Here is a 21,354-nt window from a genome sequence, read left to right as displayed (position 1 = left end):
TTCTGACTCTGTAGGTCTGAGGTGAGGGCAGAGATTCTGCATTTCTAGCTCTCAGGGGCTGCAAATGTTCTTTGTCCCCTCATGTCATACCGAGCAGCCCGGATGGTAGCAGCGAGTTAGATCTGTCTAGAACTAGAGAGTTTAGCTTTGCTCAGAGGGCAAAAACTTCTAAGGCACGCTCTGCCAAGAAAGATTAAGTTCGTTGCGTACGTGGCATTTTCCTTTCTTAGAAAACCTTGGGGGAGGGGTGCATCTTTTCAAAAGTCTCATCTATCCGAATTTCCCCCCCTTTTCTTGCATCTCTATCATTCAGTGTATTTATGGTGATTCCACTGGAAACTGCCCAGCTCCCTTAAAATTTGGGACCTGTGAAAAAAAGAAAGCAGTTCTATTGCTGGAGGTGGGAGCCAGCAAATTTTGGCTTCGTGGCCATTTATTTAAATAAACTCCTCTGGTCATAAACCTTTAGGGTGGGGAGGCTGCGTTTTGAGGCCGAAGAAACAACGACAAAGTCATTCAATCAGCACTTCGGTGTTGGTGAGCGTGGATGCAGGTGCCCAGCAAGGCCTGACAGCTACATCCCTCGGGGTTAGTTATGACCCAGGCATCAAAGAAGGCCACCTCGAAGCCCAGCTGCCGGGAGGAAAATGATAGCCAAAGGAAAAAACAAGGGTGGGGCCCCTGTGAAGAGACAAAATGTACCCTCACTTTCATCAGAGGCTACAATCAGCTGAGCAGATTACTGAGCCTTTGGCCAAAGCTCTGGAGGACTCAGATTAGAGAGAGCTTGTCTGTGTGTGTGTGTGTGTGTGTGTGTGCTGTGCGTGTATGTGGAAGGATAGTGATGGGGAGGGAAGCCCCCACTGTTGCAGATTTTATAACAGCTGGATCAAAACAGCCCAAGAAGAGATGGTGGGCAGAGCCACTCTGGGCAAGTTCTACTTTTTTGTCCCTGTAGGCAATATTATTATTACTACCAAGGGCTTCCTCTCTGTGCTTCTGAGTCAACCTTTGCCTCCACTTGTCCCGGCACTCATGTGCCTTGTAGGATACTTTCAGTTTCAGAAAGACAGTGAGCTAACTGAGGGCTTGGCAAGAGATGATGAGTCCCCCAGATGCAAAACCACCATGCTTGCCTGCTGGATAGAACAGCACACTTGGGAACAGAAAGTCGAAATCCTGAGGTTTCTAGAGAGTGGCCCTCACTGGCAACATAGGACTGCCGAGGGAGGGCCTGCTGCCTTCCTGGAACGGGGAAGGGCGGGAATGGTTTTCAAAATCCCAGCACTTTTGAAGTCTGACTTGAAATAAGGAAGGAGAAGGGAAGAAGAGGAAATGGAGAGAAGTAGAAACTATTAGGACTTCTGACTCACAGAGGGTGGACTTTCAAGTTGACCTGTCCTCTGAGCAGAAGATGATCTCTCTCCAATCAATCAGTTGTACTCTCTTCACCTATCATGCTGCCTGATAGCCTAAAAATAGTGACCAACGTGGAACTTTATCTTTGTAAAATGCAACCCTATCTGGAAATAGTAACAAGCTGTCGGCCACTCACACGTTGTTGTGAATTAGTTGAATTTCGAGTTGGGAATTAGAACAGAGAAAATTTAGAGAGCGAGGAACCAAACCCTCATTGTACACTTGTGGGCTCGGTCATGACAGAGGGTGCTTCTTGTTCAAGAGCACAGAAGGCAGAAGGCAGGGTCAGGGTACAACCACTATTCCTGGTCTATGTCGTCAGACGATCCATGTCTCCCTGGCACAAGTTAAGATCGATTTTTATTTTATTTTATATTATTTTTTTTGAAGATTTATTCATTTGATGGAGGGAGAGAGAGAGAGAGCACAAGCAGGGGGAGCGGCAGGCAGAGGGAGAAGCAGGCCTCCCAATGAGCCTGGAGCCCGACGCAGGGCTCCATCCCAAGACCCCAGGACCTGAGCCAAAGGCAGATACTTAACCGACTAAGGCACCCAGGAGTCCCTAAGATAAATTTTTATTTAACATAGTCATCTGTTGAGCATCTCTGTGCCAGATGCGGGAAGAAGAGCTGGAGACACACTGGACATGGCCTTCAGCCCATGGAGCTTATGGTCTAGTTCTGGAGCCTGATAAATGAATACCATGACAAGTACCACCGCCCAAGAAACGAAGAAGCTACAATTCCAGATATGTTATGAGGAAGGAAAGCAAGGAATGGAGATCAAGAGGGATCAGGAGGGAGAACTATTTCAGCTCAGGTGCAGAGAAGGTCTCAGTGGCATTTCAGCTGGGATCCGGAGGACAGGACAGTCAGCCTTGATAGAGTCTAGGGCAAGTACAAATAAGTGCAAACACTTCGAGGAAAAAGAGCTTCCTGTGATATAGGAACTGAGAGAAGGACAAGATGCTTGAATGTGATTTCAAAGATTTGGGTTCAAACCATGACTCCACCACCTACCAGCTTTGTGCCCTACACACACGTTAGCCCTGGGATGTTGAGGTCATAAGACACAGTGATTAGACCTATTGTCCTCACCTTGATGGCCACTGAGATTAGAATTCACTGATTCCACATTTCACTCAACTCCTACTTTGGATATTTATTGCTAGGTTTCCTACACTATATAGACCATTTGCCATTTCTGAGGAATATAAAATTGTCTTTTACTCTCCCACCGACTTTTTTTTTTTTAAAGATTTTATTTATTTATTTACTTGAGAGAGAGAGAGAGAGTGTGTGTGTGTGTGTATGTGTGTGTGTGAGCAGGGAAAGGGAGAAGAAGGGGAAAGAATCTCAGACTCCACACAGAGCACGGACCTTGATGCAGGGCTTGATTTCACGACCTTGAAATCATGACCTGAGCAGAAACCAAGAGTCAGATACTTAACCAACTGATCCACCCCGACCCCCCTTTTACATACATTTCTATTTGGTGTATAACTAGGAGGAAAATTGGTCCACATCCATTTGACCTTTATTTGCATAGTCTTTGAGCAATTACTATAAACATGTTTTCAAATATCCAAGAGTTACAAAAGAGTATACAATGAACACTAGCTGTTTCTCATTCCCCTGTCTGCCAGTCAGTCATTCTTCCTCTACGAAGCACAGTTACTAGTTTCTTGTGAAGCCACTTTTTTTTCTTTTCTTGGAAGTGCCACGTATAATCGATGTTACCATTATAGCTTTATAACTACATCCTAAAGGACTGAACTGCTGTCCTAATAAATCACCTATGTACATCACTCTACAGTACAATATATACCATATATTTTTTTCAAAGATTTTATTTTTAAGTAATCTCTACACCCAGCATGGGGCCCCAACTCACAACCCTGAGATCAAGAGTCACACTCTCAACTGACTGAGCCAGCCCGGGTCGCCCAGTTTATGCCATATCTACATCTACTGTCTTACTTACTGAATCTTCGATGACGAGTTAATTACCTGGGCCCCAGGGAAGTCAGTTCTTTGCCCACGAAGACGTTGGGTTTTAAGTGGCAGAGCTGGGCAATCTAGGATTTCTGACTCTGAAACTTGGCACTGTCCCTGCATCAAGGATCAAAGTTAATATCTGACAGCAGCGATGTGCAAATTGACAGAATCCTGTATCCGGAGCTTCTCCATGGTCTGAGGCCCCAGCTTGCCCAGAGCTCTGTGCTTGGTTCCAGCTCCCTTTGTGACCCCTCCGGGAGTTCTCCCAGCAGCAGGGAGGGCGGAGACTCCCACTGTGCACTCCTGACGAACACTGGGTTCAAACCTCAGGGTCCTTTCCTGCCAGAATTGTATTTAGTAAGATAAATTTGGGTATTGGCTCTTGCATATTTCCTTGCATATTGAGAGACAGCTCAAGAACAAACAAACAAACAAACCAATCTAAGCAAACCAAAAGTCACCTGCTGATGCACTGGCTAATCCACCCCAGTCCCCAGCCTGTGGGGCCTCTAGACTCTTAAGACTGAGAAAGTGATTCATTTCCTCTTTTTCTTTTAGTTTCCTTTCTCCGCCTGTCACCTCTTTCCTTTCTCTGAAGAACTCAGCAAAGTGGTCCTGTTGATAATCCTTGAATTCTGGCTGGAATTTGGCCTGTCATGCTTACACTTTGAGTTTTGCCAGACAGAGCCTGCCTGTATGCTTGGGATGAGGAAGTCTCCCATCGGGAATTGTGCTCCGGGGGCTTGCGGGTGAAATGGCTGCCACTTTCTTGCCCGGCCCTCCTCCTTCTGGGAAGGGGGGGCGGGCAGACAGGGCAGGAGCCTTCCCCATGGGACACCCAGGGGTGGTAGCTGATTTGCCTGTATTATTCCTTTTCATTCTCAAAAAAAAGCCCTGTATGGGAGGTATCATTGTCAGTCTCCCTTTCCAAACTAGGAATCCTTGGCTCAGGGAAGTGAAGCAACTTGCTTGAGTACACATATCAAGTAAACAGTGCAGCTGGAATACAAATACAATGAAAAAAAAAAGGTAGAAGGGAACTCGATACAAAATTTCCCCACTAACCTAACTTGTATCTATGCACTGTAATTCTTTGAGAGTTGGATCTTTTTTCCAGGTACTTATTATTGTCAGAAAAAAATATAGATAGGGACTCCTGGGTGGCTTAAGCATCTGCCTTCGGTTCAGGTCATGGTCCCAGGGTCCCGGGATCGAGTCCCACATTGGGCTCCCTGCTCAGCGGGGAGTCTCCTTCTCCCTCTCCCTCTGCCTGCCACTCTCCCTGCTTATACTCTCTCTCTCTGACAAGTAAAATCTTAAAAAAGAAAATACAGATGCAATTACTGCACTAAGCTACGGACCATCAGAGCTTGGCCGGGCCTCCCTTACCCATGCTCCCAACACCGACCTGAGCCTGCACTTGGGCGCAGTCCCCGCACACAGAGCCTGGTTGACAATCAGAGGCTGACGTCTCCTGTACGGAGCTGACTCCCTCCCGTGTGGGGGGCAGATGGTTGGGGGTGGGTCGGTCATTGACCCTCATGTCATGCTCCCTGGCTGACGGGGAGCCAGGTCGCTGTCCCCTTGCCCAGCGTCACAGGAGAGGGTCCCACCGCATGTCGCTGGTCCCTGGCAGGATCCACCTGCAAACTGCCAAGTAGGGTCTCTACTGAATTCGAGTGGCTTTCGCTCCATCCTAAAGTCGCAAAATCGTAAATTAAACCATTGTAAGTGGAGATTCTCTGTAGAGCTGATTATTTTAGCATTTCAATTGCCACCCCGAGTTGTACAGATTTAAAAACCCTCTGGGGGTTTGGATGAAGATGAGGATGACGTAAGATTGGCTGCAGGTAACAACAGCAGCTAAAATAGTTTGGAGGAAAGGTAGCAATGAGGGAGAAAGGAGGCTCCCACCCTCAAGCAGTATGCAGCTTTATTTTAGGGGGCCATAAAACCATCTGTGACACATTACACCACTGAGCCAGAGAAAGTGAAGTATAGACCTCTTCGCGTGGACAGTGGGGAGAAAGCTATAAATTCTTCTGCGAGGCAAGGAACATCAAGGAAATGGTGTTTTATAGACAGGATGAAGGGTAAGGGGGTTCCACTGGCAAGGACAGGTGTCCAGGCAGAAGACTTTTGCAAAAGTCAAATGTGTTCTTGGGATTCCAATTCTGAGATTATGAAAATATTCACTCATGATTTCTTCGAGTATTTTTTAGGTGTTCAGTATTTACATTAAACCGTCTGCAGTCTGTTTTGATGCAAATAATGAGGTAGGGATTGGGCATTAATTTGTTTCCTAGATGTACAGTAAATCATCTTAGAACGTTTGATGGAATAATCAACCTCGTTTCCACTGAAATGAAATGCCACTCTGTCATGTACTTTAGGCTCACATGTTGTGAGGCCTATATCTTTAACTGTTTGCTCTGCTCAACTCTTTGTCTTCATTATTTTGTCTTTACGTTTGCTTTCTAATATTTTAACAAATGGAAGGGCTAGTTCTCTTCAACTTGTTACATTCCTGAAGAAATCTCCACGGGGTTTTAATTGGAATTGTACTGCATACACAGAGTGATTTTGGGCAGGGTCTTCTCATCCTGGAATAATTCTTCCATTACATCCTTCAGGAAACAACCAGGATTCATCTAGATTTTGCACATGCCTTGAGAGAGCGTATTTATAGTTTTTTTTGTGGTTATAAATGGGTGGGATTTTTTTGAAAGTAATCTCTATGCCCAGCGTGGGACTTGAACTCACAACCTCGAGATCAAGAGTGGCATGCTTTACCGACTGAGCCAGCCAGGCACCCTGTAAATGGGTGGCATTTTTTAAACATTATATTTTCTAAGTGATTATTGCCTGGCTATAAGAACATTTTCGAAGAATCCTGATGTAGTATCTGGCCTGACATCTTTTATGATTTCTCATGGTTCTTTCTCACTTTGTTTCTCCTGCTAGGAATGCCAGAGTGGTGGGGTTGCTGCTTTCCCTCCGGTCACCTCTCCCTCTCTCCCTCTGGCATTCTCCATCTATCCTCTCTCCCACGCTGATAGCTGGGGGTGGGGGGGTTCCCCCGGAGCCCTGCCCCCTCCCCTGTCCTGTCTGGGAATAACAAACAAGAACAAACTCTCCCTCAACTTTTTCGGTTCAGCTCTGGCAGGTGGCTTTTTCATATTTGATTCGACTCCAGGGGCAATTGGAGACCCCTAAAAGTTTTCAAGCAGAGAAAGGATCTTGTTTTTTAAAAATAAAAATCTGATCCTCTCTGGAAGGAGTGTGGACATTGGATAGAAAGGCTTGAAGAAGGGACACGGGGAAAGTTAGCATGAGAGAAAGTCATGCTGGCTGCCCTGTGAGGAATACTTGGAAGAGAGGCAGGCGTGGAGTATGGGGGGCTGGGGGAGCCTCTGCAGGGGCCAGGTGAGAGGAGCAAATGGTGTAGAGCAAGCCAACAGGTATTCAGGATGATTTCATACAGACTGGCTGGGAAGGTACCGAAGAGGGAAGGACAATGGTGAGTCCTGGGTCTTCTGCCTGGACATCTGGAGGGGGTTGGCGGGGTTGGCCGGGATGGCACTGGGTGTGGACACTTCAAATTAGGAGAATGAGTAGATGCTCCAAAAGGTCCAGGGTTCTCTTTTGAACCACACAAATTTGAAGTTTGAGAACATGTAAGTGGATGTGGGGTGATTCCGCACTGGGGCTTGAAATGTGGGTGATATTGGGACAGAATCTGAGAGTGGGCTGTGAGAGCGCATGAGCCTGGGTAGGGGGAGAGAGAGGGGCGATGGGGCAGGCAGTGGCCTCTGCCAGAAGGAGGAACAGCAAAGGCCGCGAGAAGGAGAAGGAGAAGAAAAGCGGAAGATTCCTGACAGTGTCAGCTCTTAAGGGTGGTCATTATCATCTCTCTGACCATTTCAACTTTTAAATCTGGAGCTTTATTGTTAAAGAGAAATACTTTTATAGGCAAAAAAAAAAAAGAGGCAGATTTTAAATGCCTAGCATCTGTGATCTCTTGTGCTTACTGTCAACCTTTCTTATCAATCAATAACCGCAATGAACTAGGTGTAGAGTACAAAGTTTTGGATTACAGTGGTCATTAGCTTACATATTAGCACTTTGAATTCAGGCACATGATGTAATCTTTGGCTTTGGTTTTCTCATCTGTGTGTGGAAAAGTGAACACCTGGTCCACAAAATTGTTTTAAAGTGGAAGGTCCTCAACACACCCCTTAACGGCCATGCGTTCATTCAACAAATAATTGTTGAGTGTCTGCTGTGTGCCCAGCACCATAGGTCTAGGTGCTGGGAACAGTGGAGAACACACCATATAAGGTCTGAGCTCATGTGAAGTTTGAGTTCAAAAGCAAAACCTGACAATCAACAAGTCAGACAACTAAATAAAATAGATCTCCTGGAAGACAGTCAGATGAAGGGTAGGGATGGGCAATTTTACACAGGATAGTCAGGGAGGGCCTTTCCAAGAAAACAACATTTGTTCTGAGACCTGAATGGCCAGAAGTATTAGTTATGGAAAGATCAGGAGAAAGAGCATTCTCAGCAGACTCCAGGGTGAGGACAAAGGCTCAGAAGCAGGGAGGAATTCAGTGAGTTTGGGGAAGAAGGCGCAGGAGGTGGATATCGGATGCATGGGTGTCCCCCTACGTTCCCACGCCTCACAGGTCCTCTACATCAGGGGCACGAAGTCCAATCGTGGGTGCTGTTGGCGGATTACATTAGGCACCAGTGAGGGTAATCAAGAACTCAGCCTCCATTTCCAAGTCTATGTGCCAGAGTGAAATTGTACCTTCTACTAAAGGCAGCAATTATCCACACACCTGGGTAATGATTCTGCTCACTCACTGTAACACCCAAAGCTTCTGGGCACTCCAAACATCTTCTAATTTTTAGCTTCCCTCTTCTAATTATGGCGTGTTTTTCCCCTTCTGCCTCATGTGGTTCATGATTACTATTATGATTACCATGCATTTCAGCTCTCCTTCCCCCTTCCACCACACAAATGCTATGGGTCAAATTGTGTATGTATTATTATTACTGGTTTTATCCTTTTTTTCCTAAGCCTGTTTATTCTGGAGGTCCAGGCTCCTTTTGTCTCCTAAGGATAATGAACAGGTCTTTCCCCGCCCCCCCTTCCCTACATAAATTTTTTAAATTGTGAAATATAACACTCACCCTGAAAATTATACCATGTACAAATTACTTTCACTTAACTATCTTGTAAAAATATTTCCACGTGTCGTGTAATTCCATAATAAATTATAATCCATTTTAAGTACTTGCTGTTAATTCAGATATATTTTATTTCTTTAACTAGATTGTAAACTATTTGAGGTCAGGTGTCATTTCTTAAGTGGCTTTCCATCCAATGTGGGGCTCCACCCTACAACCCCAAGATCAAGAGGTGCACAATCCATCCACTGAGCCAGCCAGGCACCCCAACCCTCCTATTGTTTTAAACCACTCAGTTTGTGGTACTCTGTTGTGGCAGCCTTAGGAAACTAATATAGAGAAAATTGTATTTATGCTGAAAAATATCAAGTCTTGCTCTAATAGAATGTGGTCCTATCCTAGTCAGGAAATGTGGGAATTTTAACAAGATAGGGGTTGAGACACTGACTGTCCTTGCTGGTGCTACCATCTTGTATGAGGATGATCATACTATATATCTTCACGAGTCACACCATCTCCACTCTCAGCTCAGCTAATCTAGTCACACTGCAACCAGAGTGAACTTTCTAGAATCTGATCCTATCACCTGCATGCTTAAAACCTTCTGTGGCTCCCCCATGCCCCCCCCCCCCAAACAATACACAAATTCCTCAGGTCCCTCTCCACTTACCTCTTTACCACTTCCTCCTCACACTGCCTGACCTTCAGTCTCTGCCTGGAACATACTTCATTCCTTTGGCCTCATTGCTTGGCCAATCCTATTTATGCCTCAGCGTCTATGTAAGTGGACTTTCCTGCTTCATTGCCCTCCCAGGCCATCCCATAGTCCTCCATAGTTTCCCTGGGATGGCCCTGATGCACATCTCTGCCTGTGTAGTTCGCTGTATCACCCTCTAGCCTTGCTACTAAAGGTGAGGTCCGAGGAATAGACACTTGGGCATCACGAGAATTTAAGATGCAGAATCTCAAGCCCAGCTAGATCTTCACAATCAGATGTGCATTTTTTTTTAAAGATTTTATTTATTTATTTGACAGAGAGAGAGACAGCAAGAGAGGGAACACAAGCAGGGCGAGTGGGAGAGGGAGAAGCAGGCTTCCTGCCGAGCAGGGAGCCCAATGCGGGGCTTGATCCCAGGACCCTGAGATCCAAAGGCAGACACTTAATGACTGAGCCACCCAGGCGCCCCTCAGATGTACATTTTAACAAGATACTCAAGGGATTCTTTTTTTTTTTTTCTCTTCAAGTGATTCTTATGGGCATTGAATTTGTGAGGTATTGGTCTCTTCCACATAATCTCCATGGGGGCAGGGAGCACTGTGTCCCCAGAACCCAGCACAATGGCTGTTTAAACAAAGATTTAGCTGATTTAGTGCACGAGGCTGATTTCCTGTTAACAAGCATGTCTTACAGGGAAAAAACCCAAAACAAAACAAAACAAAAAAGTCTCCTTCTTTCGGAATAAACAGACTTAGGTCTCCAGCCTATGTATTTTGTCACAGTTCCCTTTCAATTCCCCTTATACATCTCTCATGTTCTTTGTTTTCCTGTCAAATCCTATTTTCTGCACAAAATATGTGAATGACTGTTCTATTACTAATCATGTTTTCTGTTCTGTTTTGGGGGTTTTTGTTTTGGGTTTTTTTAGTAATTTTTAAAAACCCTCTAATGACAACATAGGCATAGTCAGATTTGCACTGTTATTTTTGAACTTTGTCCATGAAAACTGATACCTGGTAATAGTTTCAAAAATTATCCTCCCCAGTTCTTTTTCCCTCCTCTCCCCTTCCCTTTCCTCATCCCCACCCTTCTCCCTCCCTCCCTTTCTCCCTTCCTTCCTTCCTTTCTTAACAGGTAACGGGATTCTAATGCTTCATGATAAATCTTTTTGTTGTGAGTCCCAGCGGTCAAAATATCCTGATATGTTTATATTTCTCACAAGTTCTCAGTAAATGATACATCACTTTTCCAGATAAGTATACAGGTAAGAGAGACTTTACACACTCAACTTCTAATTCCCTTAATAGAATGTTAAATCACAATTTATGGACCATCTGAAACCGAAAATCTTAAACGGTCCTCCATAAATTGCTGATTTGACCCACCTCTGAAGCCCACCTCAACTTCTCTCCTCACTTCTTCCAGTGAGTTGAATTTGCAATTCCCTAAAAGGCACCACTTGCCTAAGGTTTGTATCTAGTATGGGTCACGTGGCTAACAACCTTTTATAATGATAATGTTAGAGGACAAGATTGGCACACCCTTGGTAGGTAAACAACAGTAGGATTTGCTTTTCTTTTCTTTTCTTTCTTTTTTTTTTTTTAAGATTTTATTTATTTATTTGACAGAGAGACACAGCGAGAGAGGGAACACAAGCACGGGGAGTGGGAGAGGGAGAAGGAGGCTTCCCGCTGAGCAGGGAGCCCGATGCGGGGCTCGATCCCAGGACCCGGGGATCCTGACCTGAGCCGAAGGCAGATGCTTAACGACTGAGCCACCCAGGCACCCCTTGCTTTTCTTTTGTTGAATGTATCTGCATTTCAGGGTGCATGATTTGGTCAGAAGTTTACTAATTTGTCCAATCAGAAAGTTAATGGTGTCCCTTAACTATTAAGTCAGTCAAAATGAGCCCTGAGAGGGCCCCAGTGCCTTTCAGATACCATTCGAGAAAAAAGACTAGGAGGCAGCATCCTCTGCTGTGCTTCCTGTGTCAGGTGAGACCTCCTGAATTCTGTCCCCTCTTAACCTTGTGTGTTTACCACACTCAAAACTAAGTTGTTTAGGGGCGCCTGGGTGGCTCAGTCGGTTAAGCGTCTGCGTTAGGCTCAGGTCATGATCCAGGGTCCTGGTATCAAGCCCCACACGGGGGTCCCTGCTCAGCAGGGAGTCTGCTTCTCCCTCTCTCTCTGCCCCTCCCCTCCCACTCCTGCTCTCTCTCGATCTCTCTCAAATAAATAAAGTCTTAAAAAAAATAAACTAAGTTGTTCAAATTCAGGAGTAGTTTTGTTCCATGATTATAGCGTCCTCTATACTTCTGCAGGACCAAGCCATAAATAAATACTTGCAGGTTGGTGTTGATTGAGTGATTTCAGGTAAATAAACAAGTTCAAATGCCTACTGGGGGCACATAATGTAAAGGAGAAAAGCGACAGCAGGGAGCGTGGCCACCGGGAGCTCCCGCCCCAGGTCTGAGGGAGAGTGGCTGCCACCTTGCTTCCAGCCTGCTCTGCCCGTTTGGGAAACGGATCCCGGGTTTTCAGAGCTTCACATTTTACAAAGGACGCCAGAGATCGGAGCTTTTAAAGTCATCTCTCAATTTTTAAATGTTGGTAACCAATTCAAATTCTCACAAGACATTTTGCAAATCAGTACGAGGAGCCAAACAGAACACTCTTGGGAACCACGCGGTTCTAAGTAGCCAATTTGCAACCTCTTCGTTGAACAGTGCAGATAATTAAGAACATTCATTTTTCCAAAAAACCGTGATTACTGGGAACGCCACGTGGGTTAGAGCTCCTGCCCCGTAGGGGGCCTGCCTAGGTTCAGATCCTGGCGCGGCTCTCTGCCAAGGCGCGCTCCAGAATTCCCTTGATCTCCATAAACCAGTTTTCACACCTGTGAACTGGCCTTTATGGCAAGAATGGCAGCTTCGCAGCGTCGTTCTGAGGACAGAATGAGAAAATGCCTGCCCAAGCCCTTCTCACGAAGCGGCCCTCAATACCTGCTAACTAGTCCAAATTACGACTACTCTTGATAATAATGGGATTATTCGAGGACCAGCCAAACAGCGTGTAAATAACTTCATGTTCCCAGATACCTCATTTCTCCTCCCACAAAAGCATTTGATGGTGTCCCATATGATGACTTAACTCTTTTTATGTTACCAAGCATCCAGATGGAGTAGTATCGACCTCTCCAGAGGGAATATGCTCCACATAGTCCTGGCTGGGGCGGAAAACTAACCCCTCTCCCCCGCCTCTACACACACAAACACACACACACACACACACACACACACACCCCACCTTCCAAACCAAACCAGTGTTTGCTTGCTCGCTCCAGGGTTTCAATGTGGTACGACTGTCACTCTCCTCTGGCACCCTGTCTACTGTTGTGCAAGTTTTCTTCATCTCACTTCCCCGCAACCACCCGCGCCCTCCGAGTTCGAGCTTCCCTTTCCCGATCTCGTTCCGGGGTCTGCTTAGTTAGAGTCTCCAAGTGCCCGTTTACAATAAGGACGAAGCGCCTGGGCTCCCCACCCGCCGCCTTCCCGCTAGAACTTCCCCTCTCGCGGCTTCCCGGCTCCGCCACAACTGCAGCCGACCCGGCGTGGGGCGGGGGCGGGGGCGGGTTCTCAGCCCGGCCCCCCCTCCGCCCGGCCCCCGCTCGCGAAGGGAGTAACTGCGAGGCGGGGCAGGGTCTCCGCGCCCACCGCCCTGCGCCCCCCGCCGCGGGTCGGCGCCGCGGCGGAGCGCGAACGAGTCCGGGCAGGTCCGGTCCTCCACCGCGGCCGCCCTCGGGGGCGGGGACAGGGGCGGGGACAGGGTCAAGTTTCGCTACGTCACGGTTCCCGGGAATGTCCCCTTATGAGAGGAGAACGTGGGCGCGAGAATCGCCCAGACCTGAGAGGTCCCCAGCCCGAGGGCTGTGCGCTCTCCAGTCGGGTCGTGCCCGTCCGCTCCGGCCCGTCGTCGGCCCGCGTCACAGCTCGCCTCCTGCTGCCCCAAAGGGCTCGGGTTGGGGGCCTAAGGTCCCCGGGGTTTTGCAGCACGGCTCCCGGTGGCTGCCTGTGAAGATGCCTGGGAGGAAGGCGCGTAGGAGCGTGCAGCCGAGCCCTGCGCGGGCCCCGGCAGGTAGGGAGCCGCTGGGGCCCGCGGGGAGCCTGGCCGGGGCGGGGGCCGGGGTCTCGGTCTCGGTCCGGGTCGGCACGCGGCCTCCAGGTCGGGCAGGTCTGTGCCCTCGCACATGCTTTGGGGGGCGCCTGCAGGAAGTTCTTCAGGGGTTTTACCCTGGACGGTGGAGACGGCGAGGGAGGAAACCCGGTTTGGGATGCAGATTGGGATTTTAGTGGAGGCAGAAAGCCTCTTCTTCGCTTCGCTTGCTTTCCATCCCCACTTGCCCTGCCCCGGGGCCACGGGGAGAAAAAGTGCAAGTGCCGGCTGCAGTCACGAGGAGAAAGTCGTTGTCGCGGCAGGTGGGGACGGGAGAGGCTCCGGGAGCTGCCTGGCGACCAGCCCTCTTCCGCCGGAGTCGGGGACCATTGAGGGCCCCGCTCTGAATGTTGCCACTCCCGGGTCCCCAACACAAACAAAGCAGTCCGTAGCGCTTGATCCTATCACGGCTCCTCCACAGAAGACTGATGGAGCGTTCCGGAGGCCCTGCGAGGACCACTGCGGTCAGGAGCCTAGAAAATCGTGCTTCTTTGTTGAGTGTGACATTTTGACAATCGTTATTAGTTGTGGAGCTGGGATAGGAGAAGAACCGGAGTTGGTCTCCAGTGGTTTTTAATCCATCCACTCTCCCCACCTCCCTCCATAAAGCCCCATCAAATAACTTTTTAGACCCGCCCTCTCCCTTATAAATCTTAGCAAACAAGGCAGCCACCCGCTAAGGCGCGGCAGCAAAGAAGGCAGCAAGGCTCTGGGCTCGAAATCCGTCATACTGCTATTGCATCAGACGATAATGGCCCCCTTTTAAGTTGGTTTCGCTTTATAGGGCCCATGAGGCGTGCAAAGGAAGTGGTGCATTTCCAACCTGGCCATGGCTAAGTGGGCACCAGGGTGCTCTCTCTGGCTCTTACTTGGGCAGCAAAAAGCTTTGCCCACCTTTAGTGATGTTCAAGAATTCTCCGGTGTCCGGAAGGCCTAACCTGAGCATAACCTTTCTGCCATTTAACTTCATTCCCAATAACATGGGGCAGCAGAAAGGGCCCTCTTAAACTCGATTCGATAGTAATACATCTTTTTATTGAGATGTAAGTGACATATGACATTGTATTAGCTTTGATTTGACGTATGTATGTATCAAATGATGATGATGCCATATATGTATATACTGTGAAGTGATTGCCAAATAGCTTTGGTTAACATCCCTCACCACACATAGTTTCAATTTTATTACTACATGTATAGAAGTGTAATTAACAGAAAAATTAAGGAAACAACCAGCAGCGAGTTTCTGCCCCCTCTTTTGGGGAAAGAGATCATTTTTTCCCTTAAAACCCTTTTATAATCCTTTTTCTTTTTCTTTTTCTTTTAAAGATTTTATTTATTTGACAGAGACACAGTGAGAGAGGGAACACAAGCAGGGGGAGTGGGAGAGGGAGAGGCAGGCTTCCCGCGGAGCAGGGAGCCCGATGCCGGGCTCGATCCCAGGACCCTGGGACCACGACCTGAGCCAAAGGCAGACGCTTAACGACTGAGCCACCCAGGCACCCCTATAATCCTTTTTCTTAAATTAATATTCATTTAATCACAATATCTCACTTACAAAAAGTAGTCAACTTGTGAATTAAACATATTTTCTGCTTCACTCATAAAGGCAGTGTGGATTGGCACAAATTGGGTTTGTAAGAAGAATTTGGTTTACAGTAAAATGTAAATTTCTAAGTTATTTTAGAGAATGTGGACTTATTTTTGATAAAAGATTTTATGAGGGGCACTTGGGTGGCTCAGTCGTTAAGCATCTGCCTTTGGCTCAGGTCATGATCTCAGGGTCCTGGGATCGAGCCCCTCATCGGGCTCCCTGCTCGGCGGGAAGCCTGCTTCTCCCTCTCCCACTCCCCCTGCTTGTGTTCCCTCTCTCGCTGTCTCTCTCTCTGTCAAATAAATAAATAAAAATCTCAAAAAAAAAAAAAGATTTTATGAGTCTTACAAGAAAATTTCAAAGAGTTTTTCAATGAGGGTAAGAATACATTTAGAGGGGCGACTGGGTGGCTCAGTTGGTTAAGTGTCTGCCTTCAGCTCAGGTCATGATCCCCGGGGCCTGAGACTGAGCCCCGCATCAGGTTCCACATTGGAGAGCTGAGCAGGGAGCCTGCTTCTGCCTCTCCCTCTGCTGCACCCCCTTCTTGTGCTCTCGCTCTCTCTGTCAGATAAATAAAATCTTTAAAAAAAGAGGAAAAATAATACATTTAGATTTGTCTATTAATGAAGGCATAATCTGAGCTGTGAATTACTGCCATTTAAAAAATAAATCCTACTTGAAGACAATATACAAGAGTTTAGAATTTGACTTCTGTTCCCCCAACCAACCTTCAGTGAGCAAGAAGAGGATGACATCACCTGAGGTTAGCCAAGGCTTGCTAACTCTGTGGTGTATGACAGAAATGTCCGAATTTTTTTTTTTCCTCCACCATAGCAATTTCTTTCTTTCTTTTTTTTTATTAACATATAATGTATCATTTGTTTCAGGGGTACAGGTCTGTGATTCATCAGTCTTACATAATTCACAGCACTCACCATAGCACATACCCTCCCCAGTGTCCATCACCCAGCCACCCCATCCCTCCCACCCCCCACCACTCCAGCAACCCTCAGTTTGTTTCCTGAGATTAAGAGTCTCTTATGGTTTGTCTCCCTCTCTGGTTTCATCTTGTTTCATTTTTTCCTCCTTTCCCCTATGATCCTCTGCCTTGTTTCTCAAATTCCACATATCAGTGAGATCATATGATAATTGTCAGAAATGTCCATATTGAAAGAAAGATAACATTTGCCTCTTGCAGTAGGCTTTTTTAAAAAAAGATTTGAGAGTAAACATCTTTATTCTTAACTATTCTTTTTTTGGTTTATGAGTCACAATGTGTCAGTGTCTGGTGTATGTGTGTGTGTGTGTGTGTGTCCGCTCACGCGTGCTAAGTCACCTTTCTCACATTCAGAAAATGGGTGTACATAAAGCTCAAGTTAAGATAAATGCTTCACTGAATAAATACTCAGCTTGTCCCTTGGATGGGCACATTAACTCTTGCCGGTTGCAGTTTGTAATATCAATGTGATTTTAATGTTTTGCTTTCCTTTTCAGAGACCGAAGTGGAGTGTGCCATTCAACTCAGGAGGTTTGGAGACAAACTGAATTTCCGGCAGAAACTTCTGAATCTGATATCCAAACTCTTCCGCTCAGGAACCTGACTGTTTTGGAAGCTTTTGAATGAGGAGATTCCTTTAAAACGGAAGATTCCCCAGTAGGTGCAAATTTCATCAGTTAGAGGAAATGCCTTCTAATGGAGACGATTGGGAGGGAGATCTCACTTGCTTTTTGGATGCCCTTGGAAACCAAGATGGAATACATCAAAGACGGATTTCTGTTGGAGATTTCCCAGAAGTCATTTTTTTGGGTTGCGAGGACGTTATAAAACCATTTTGTTTATTTTAAAGCAAGAATGGTGCAGCTTTGAAAAATATGGAATTAATTACTTATACATTTTGTTTTTACTTCGAAGATTATTCTGGTAATTTTGCTGAAGGTTGCTGTCCAGTCCACTGGAAGCGGAGTTGGCAAATGAATAGACTGTGGGCAGGGGCAAAGAAACGGAATGTGTTCAGTGTTGGGTTTTATTTTTGGATGACAACTCCACAAAGTGTTGTATAATATTTGCTTTATATATTATCTTGTTAAAAGTAAAGATTTCATTCTGAGAACACTGCATGTCAGAGAATGCGGATTCCATAGGTCACTACAAAATATAAAATGATTTGAAAGCTTGTTTCTTTTGACTCAAAAATGTATGGACACAAAAATGTATCTGTTCAGACGACCCTTCCTTGAATTATGTTTCTGTGAGTCTTAACTGCAAAGTCTGTACTTGGAAAAATGTGATGGAGGTGTTACTTGGTGCCAGTAAGACTCTTGCAGGTAGAATGTTAAAACATAAAGAGTACGGGGATTTTGTAGAATGAGAAATAATGGGGGAGAAAAAGGAATTTAGACTTTTTTACTGCTGTAATTAACACTTAGTAAAACAAGTATTCTACAGTAACTTGATAAGATGAATGTGTTTCTAAAGAAGTTTCTAAAATCTGTAAAATGCCCTTTCTCAGATTAGTCAGTGTATGTCTTATAAGAAGTGCCCTTTTAAGAGAAATTAAGCATGTTTTGCATAGTTGGGATATACTTTTTTTAAAAAAAGGGAACGGGATTGCTCATCCAGAATAAAAATGCCATATATGTGTAATTTGCATTAGAATATGTAGATTCTGAGAAAGGTTTCATGAATTTCACTTTTTTATTGTTAAAAGGCCAGGCTGTCAACAAAGTCCCCAGATATATAAAAAAAGAAATAATAATGTCATGATTGAATTTCCATAAGAATAATCTTATTTATTTTACCTATTTATGATTAAAATATTTTTTTGTTTAGTTTGAAAATGTCTATTAGTTAAAGTTACATTTTTAGGTTATGAGACAAGGCTTTCATAACCACTTGAACTTTACAGTGAGAATGTTTTGCTATAGGGTATGGTCACTTTAGATGAAACATTACCTCAGCATCTGTTTTTTCTTCAGTATTATTTAGTCGCAAAGATGCTTTTTGTCTGTCTAGAGGCAGATATTTTGCCATTTGGGTATTTATGGTCTGTAACTGTATTTATACATACAAAACTTGGATACTGTAGCAGTAAACTATTAAAAACTATCACCATTCTTTTTTATGTGTTCCTTTTTGTCATCACGTCACCGGCCCCGTGTTCATTATGAAACCAAAATTGTTTTACCAGTTTCCGTCAGCAGGCCCCTTCTGACCACCACATCTTCAGTCACAGTTCTGTCGCCGGAGTGGGACATGCAGGGACATTTAGCATGATTTCTGCTGTCAAGGGACTTACCATTTAATCGGGAGAGGAAATAGTGAAAAAGAAGACCTTCATGCCTGGCGTAGGTCTTGAGTGCCTTAGTGCCTGGAGAGTGATTTATCGAAAGTAGCCTACAGAGATCCGTGATCTCCTTAGAGGTGCTGTGTGCCCCCCTCCTTGGCTGCTCGGGGAGCCTCCGCCAGGCTAGAGGAGCTTCTGGTTGGTTTCCTTGACAGTGGCCTCACACTTCTCCCCTCCTCTGCCCCAACCCTGAGGAGCAAGTCTTGCTTCATCTGAAGCTAGTCATGTGCAGAAGGAGTGGCTTTCCTGTTAGAGGGTGAGAACTCACGAGATACTCCTAGTGGGTAGCATCTTCAGGCTGAAACCCTGCAGTGTAAGTTGCCTCCCTCAGACGGGGGAGGGCGAGAGGAGGGGCTACCGGAGGGAAGGTGACCCCAGTGAGAGGGGACAGCTGGGGGAAGGGCATTGAAAGGCCCCTGGGGCATCGCAGGAGTAGGCGGAGAGATTGGCTCCATAAAGGGCAGTGGTGGGGGGGGGCAGTGTGCATGATTTGATTTGAGGGTCTCTGGAAGAGGAACTCCTGCCCCTCTGCACTGGTGGTAATGAGTTTTGCTAAAAGTACCCTTGCTGCTCTTTTTTTATATGAGTAGCACAGGAAAGCTTTGGGACAATGCACAATCTTCAGGTAAGAGGACTATACGTTTTCAGAGAACTCTTTTTTTTTTTTTAAGATTTTATTTATTTGAGAGCGAGAGAGTACGAGCAGTGGGGAGGGGCAGAGAGAGAGGGAGAAGCAGGCTCCCTGGTCAGCAGAGAGCCCGATGCTGGGCTCCATCCCAGGACCCTGAGATCAGGACCTGAGCCCAAGGCAGACACTTAACCGACTGAGCCACCCAGGCGCCCCAGAGAACTCTTAATGTCCAAAAACTCCGAGGATGCCCACATAATTGTAATTGTAAATATTGACTAACAAAAAGCTACCAGGAATTAAAAAATAGTTTGCCTTGCATTTATATTCAAGAGAAAGCCCCCATAACCTTTATATTTGAAAAGTCACCTAGAAATGGCAACGTGCTATTAGTAAAATGCATACAAAAATATAATTCTGCTTGTAAATACTTAAAGTTAGTTTAAAAATTGAATAAGAAAACAAAATCACTGCCTTTTGCACAAATCTGTTTGCAATCCTTCACATTAACAAAGTTACTGTCGTTGTCTACAAAGCCAATAGAGGGGAAGGCCTCCCGGGCTTTGTGTCTTGGATGAAAACAATAGTGAATCACTTTAGCAGAGCACAGTCTCTCATCTTTTGAAACTGCAGCAAGATGATGGACCTTTAGGAAAAAAAATAAAATCAGAAATGCAATAATACCAGAATTAAGAAGCTGTGACTATTACTGAAGTCACTGAAGAAAGATCTAATCCCACGGTAGCTTCATTCTGAATCCTAAATATACTAAACCATTTAAAAAGTGTGCCTCAAATTTCAAGAACTATATTTTGTTCATTTTTTTAAGATTTTATTTATTTGGGGGGGCGGCTGTGGAGGAGGGCAGGGGGACACTGTGCAGTGCAGAGCCCAATATGGGGCTGGATCCCACGATCTCGTGATCATGATCTGAGCCGAAACCAAGAGTCGGATGCTCAACCAACTGAGCCACCCAGGCATCCCTATTTTTAATTTTTATAAACTGGACAGAATTTCTTCTGAAGCTATCTCCTTGTATCATTTGAATGTGTAAAGGAATTAAAGTCCCCAAAACAAATATGGTCAGGTAAAAATGGGCTACACGTCAAGGGATAGCATGACATGCTTTGGTAAACTGTCCTATGTTGGTAGGTTTTTTTTAAGTTTATTTATTTATTTTTTGTAATCTCTACACTCAGTGTGGGGTTCGAACTCATGATCCAAAGAGCAAGAGGTGCATGCTCCTCCAACTGAGCCAGCCAAGTGCCCTTCCTATGTTGATAGTTTTATTTGAGATGTTTTTATCAGCTCTCCTTCCATTATTAATCAATAGTACATGTATATAATTGCATAATTTACATTTACACAAACAAAGAGAAAACCAGCAACGACCATCTCCTCAGTAATTCAAGATTTTGCATACTCAACAGAGTATAGCTTATAGAACTTTGATTATCAAAGTCTCTGCCAAAGCACGTTTTCCTTGTTTGGTGAATTTATTTATCTCTGTGTATGTGTCTTTCCTGTGCTTAGGGGAAATGCCTGCATTGTCTCTCTACAAATACTAAATACTGCCCAAGTAACTGATCATTTCAGGGACTGTGGGGGCTGGGGAAGGATGCAGGTAAGAAATGGGGAGTAGAGAAAAGGGACAGAGATCTCTTTGTGCCGCAATTTGCAATTACTAAAGGATACAGAAATCCAATCAAAAACTTTAGAAATTTTCAAGTTTCACCATCTTGAGTCTATACTGATTCCATACAAATCAGTGGTCATGGCCCTCATTAATGAACACTGTAATTTTTAATTTAATTTAATTTTTTTTTTAAAGTAAACTCTATGCCCAACTCACAACCCTGAGATCAAGAGGCACATGCTCTACCCACTGAGCCAGCCAGGGGCCCCTGAATACTGTAAGTTTTTATGTGTAAATCGAGGAGATGAGAAATAGTTCTAAAGAAACAATGCAAACACTCCAGTCAAGGCCTTGTCACTTTCCAGCCCTGAGAACTTAGAAGTTCATTAACTTCTAGCCTGTGCACCCACAGGGAAAACGGAATAATGCTCCTTCACAGGGCAATAGCGTGAGGACTGATATTACAGGCGGGTGGGAAAAAAAGTCACTTACCTGTCTATCACCGATCTCTTTATCATCTATCAATGTATCTACGAACGAGATAAGTCGTTTCCTTTAGTCTGAAGACTCTGTGTGCTGTGATTTGGGTTTTTTAATCCCTTGCAATAACT

At 45.4% G+C, this 21,354-nt stretch overlaps 1 protein-coding gene and 1 long non-coding RNA gene across 2 annotated transcripts; one reads left to right on the top strand and one right to left on the bottom strand.

Annotated features, from left to right (window-relative positions):
- Window positions 1–955: 955 nt before the first annotated feature.
- Window positions 956–13,158, bottom strand: LOC145716736 (uncharacterized). The gene is made up of 2 exons (XR_014139568.1): window positions 3,429–13,158; window positions 956–2,838 (listed from the first exon to the last, which is right to left on the bottom strand). It is a non-coding gene; the product is annotated as an uncharacterized LOC145716736 (long non-coding RNA).
- An 81-nt stretch (window positions 13,159–13,239) lies between these two features.
- PMAIP1 (phorbol-12-myristate-13-acetate-induced protein 1) lies at window positions 13,240–18,250 on the top strand. The gene is made up of 2 exons (XM_006731536.3): window positions 13,240–13,463; window positions 16,630–18,250. The coding sequence occupies exons 1-2, from the start codon at window positions 13,406–13,408 to the stop codon at window positions 16,734–16,736; spliced, it is 165 nt and encodes a 54-aa protein (XP_006731599.1). The 5' UTR covers window positions 13,240–13,405; the 3' UTR covers window positions 16,737–18,250.
- Window positions 18,251–21,354: the final 3,104 nt, after the last annotated feature.

The sequence above is a fragment of the Leptonychotes weddellii genome, chromosome 13, assembly GCF_054177405.1.
Source record: "Leptonychotes weddellii isolate Sample4059 chromosome 13, ASM5417740v2, whole genome shotgun sequence".
Lineage (NCBI taxonomy): Eukaryota > Metazoa > Chordata > Mammalia > Carnivora > Phocidae > Leptonychotes > Leptonychotes weddellii.
Note: the sequence above shows the minus strand (reverse complement) of the source record. Positions and strands in the feature narration are given on the sequence as shown.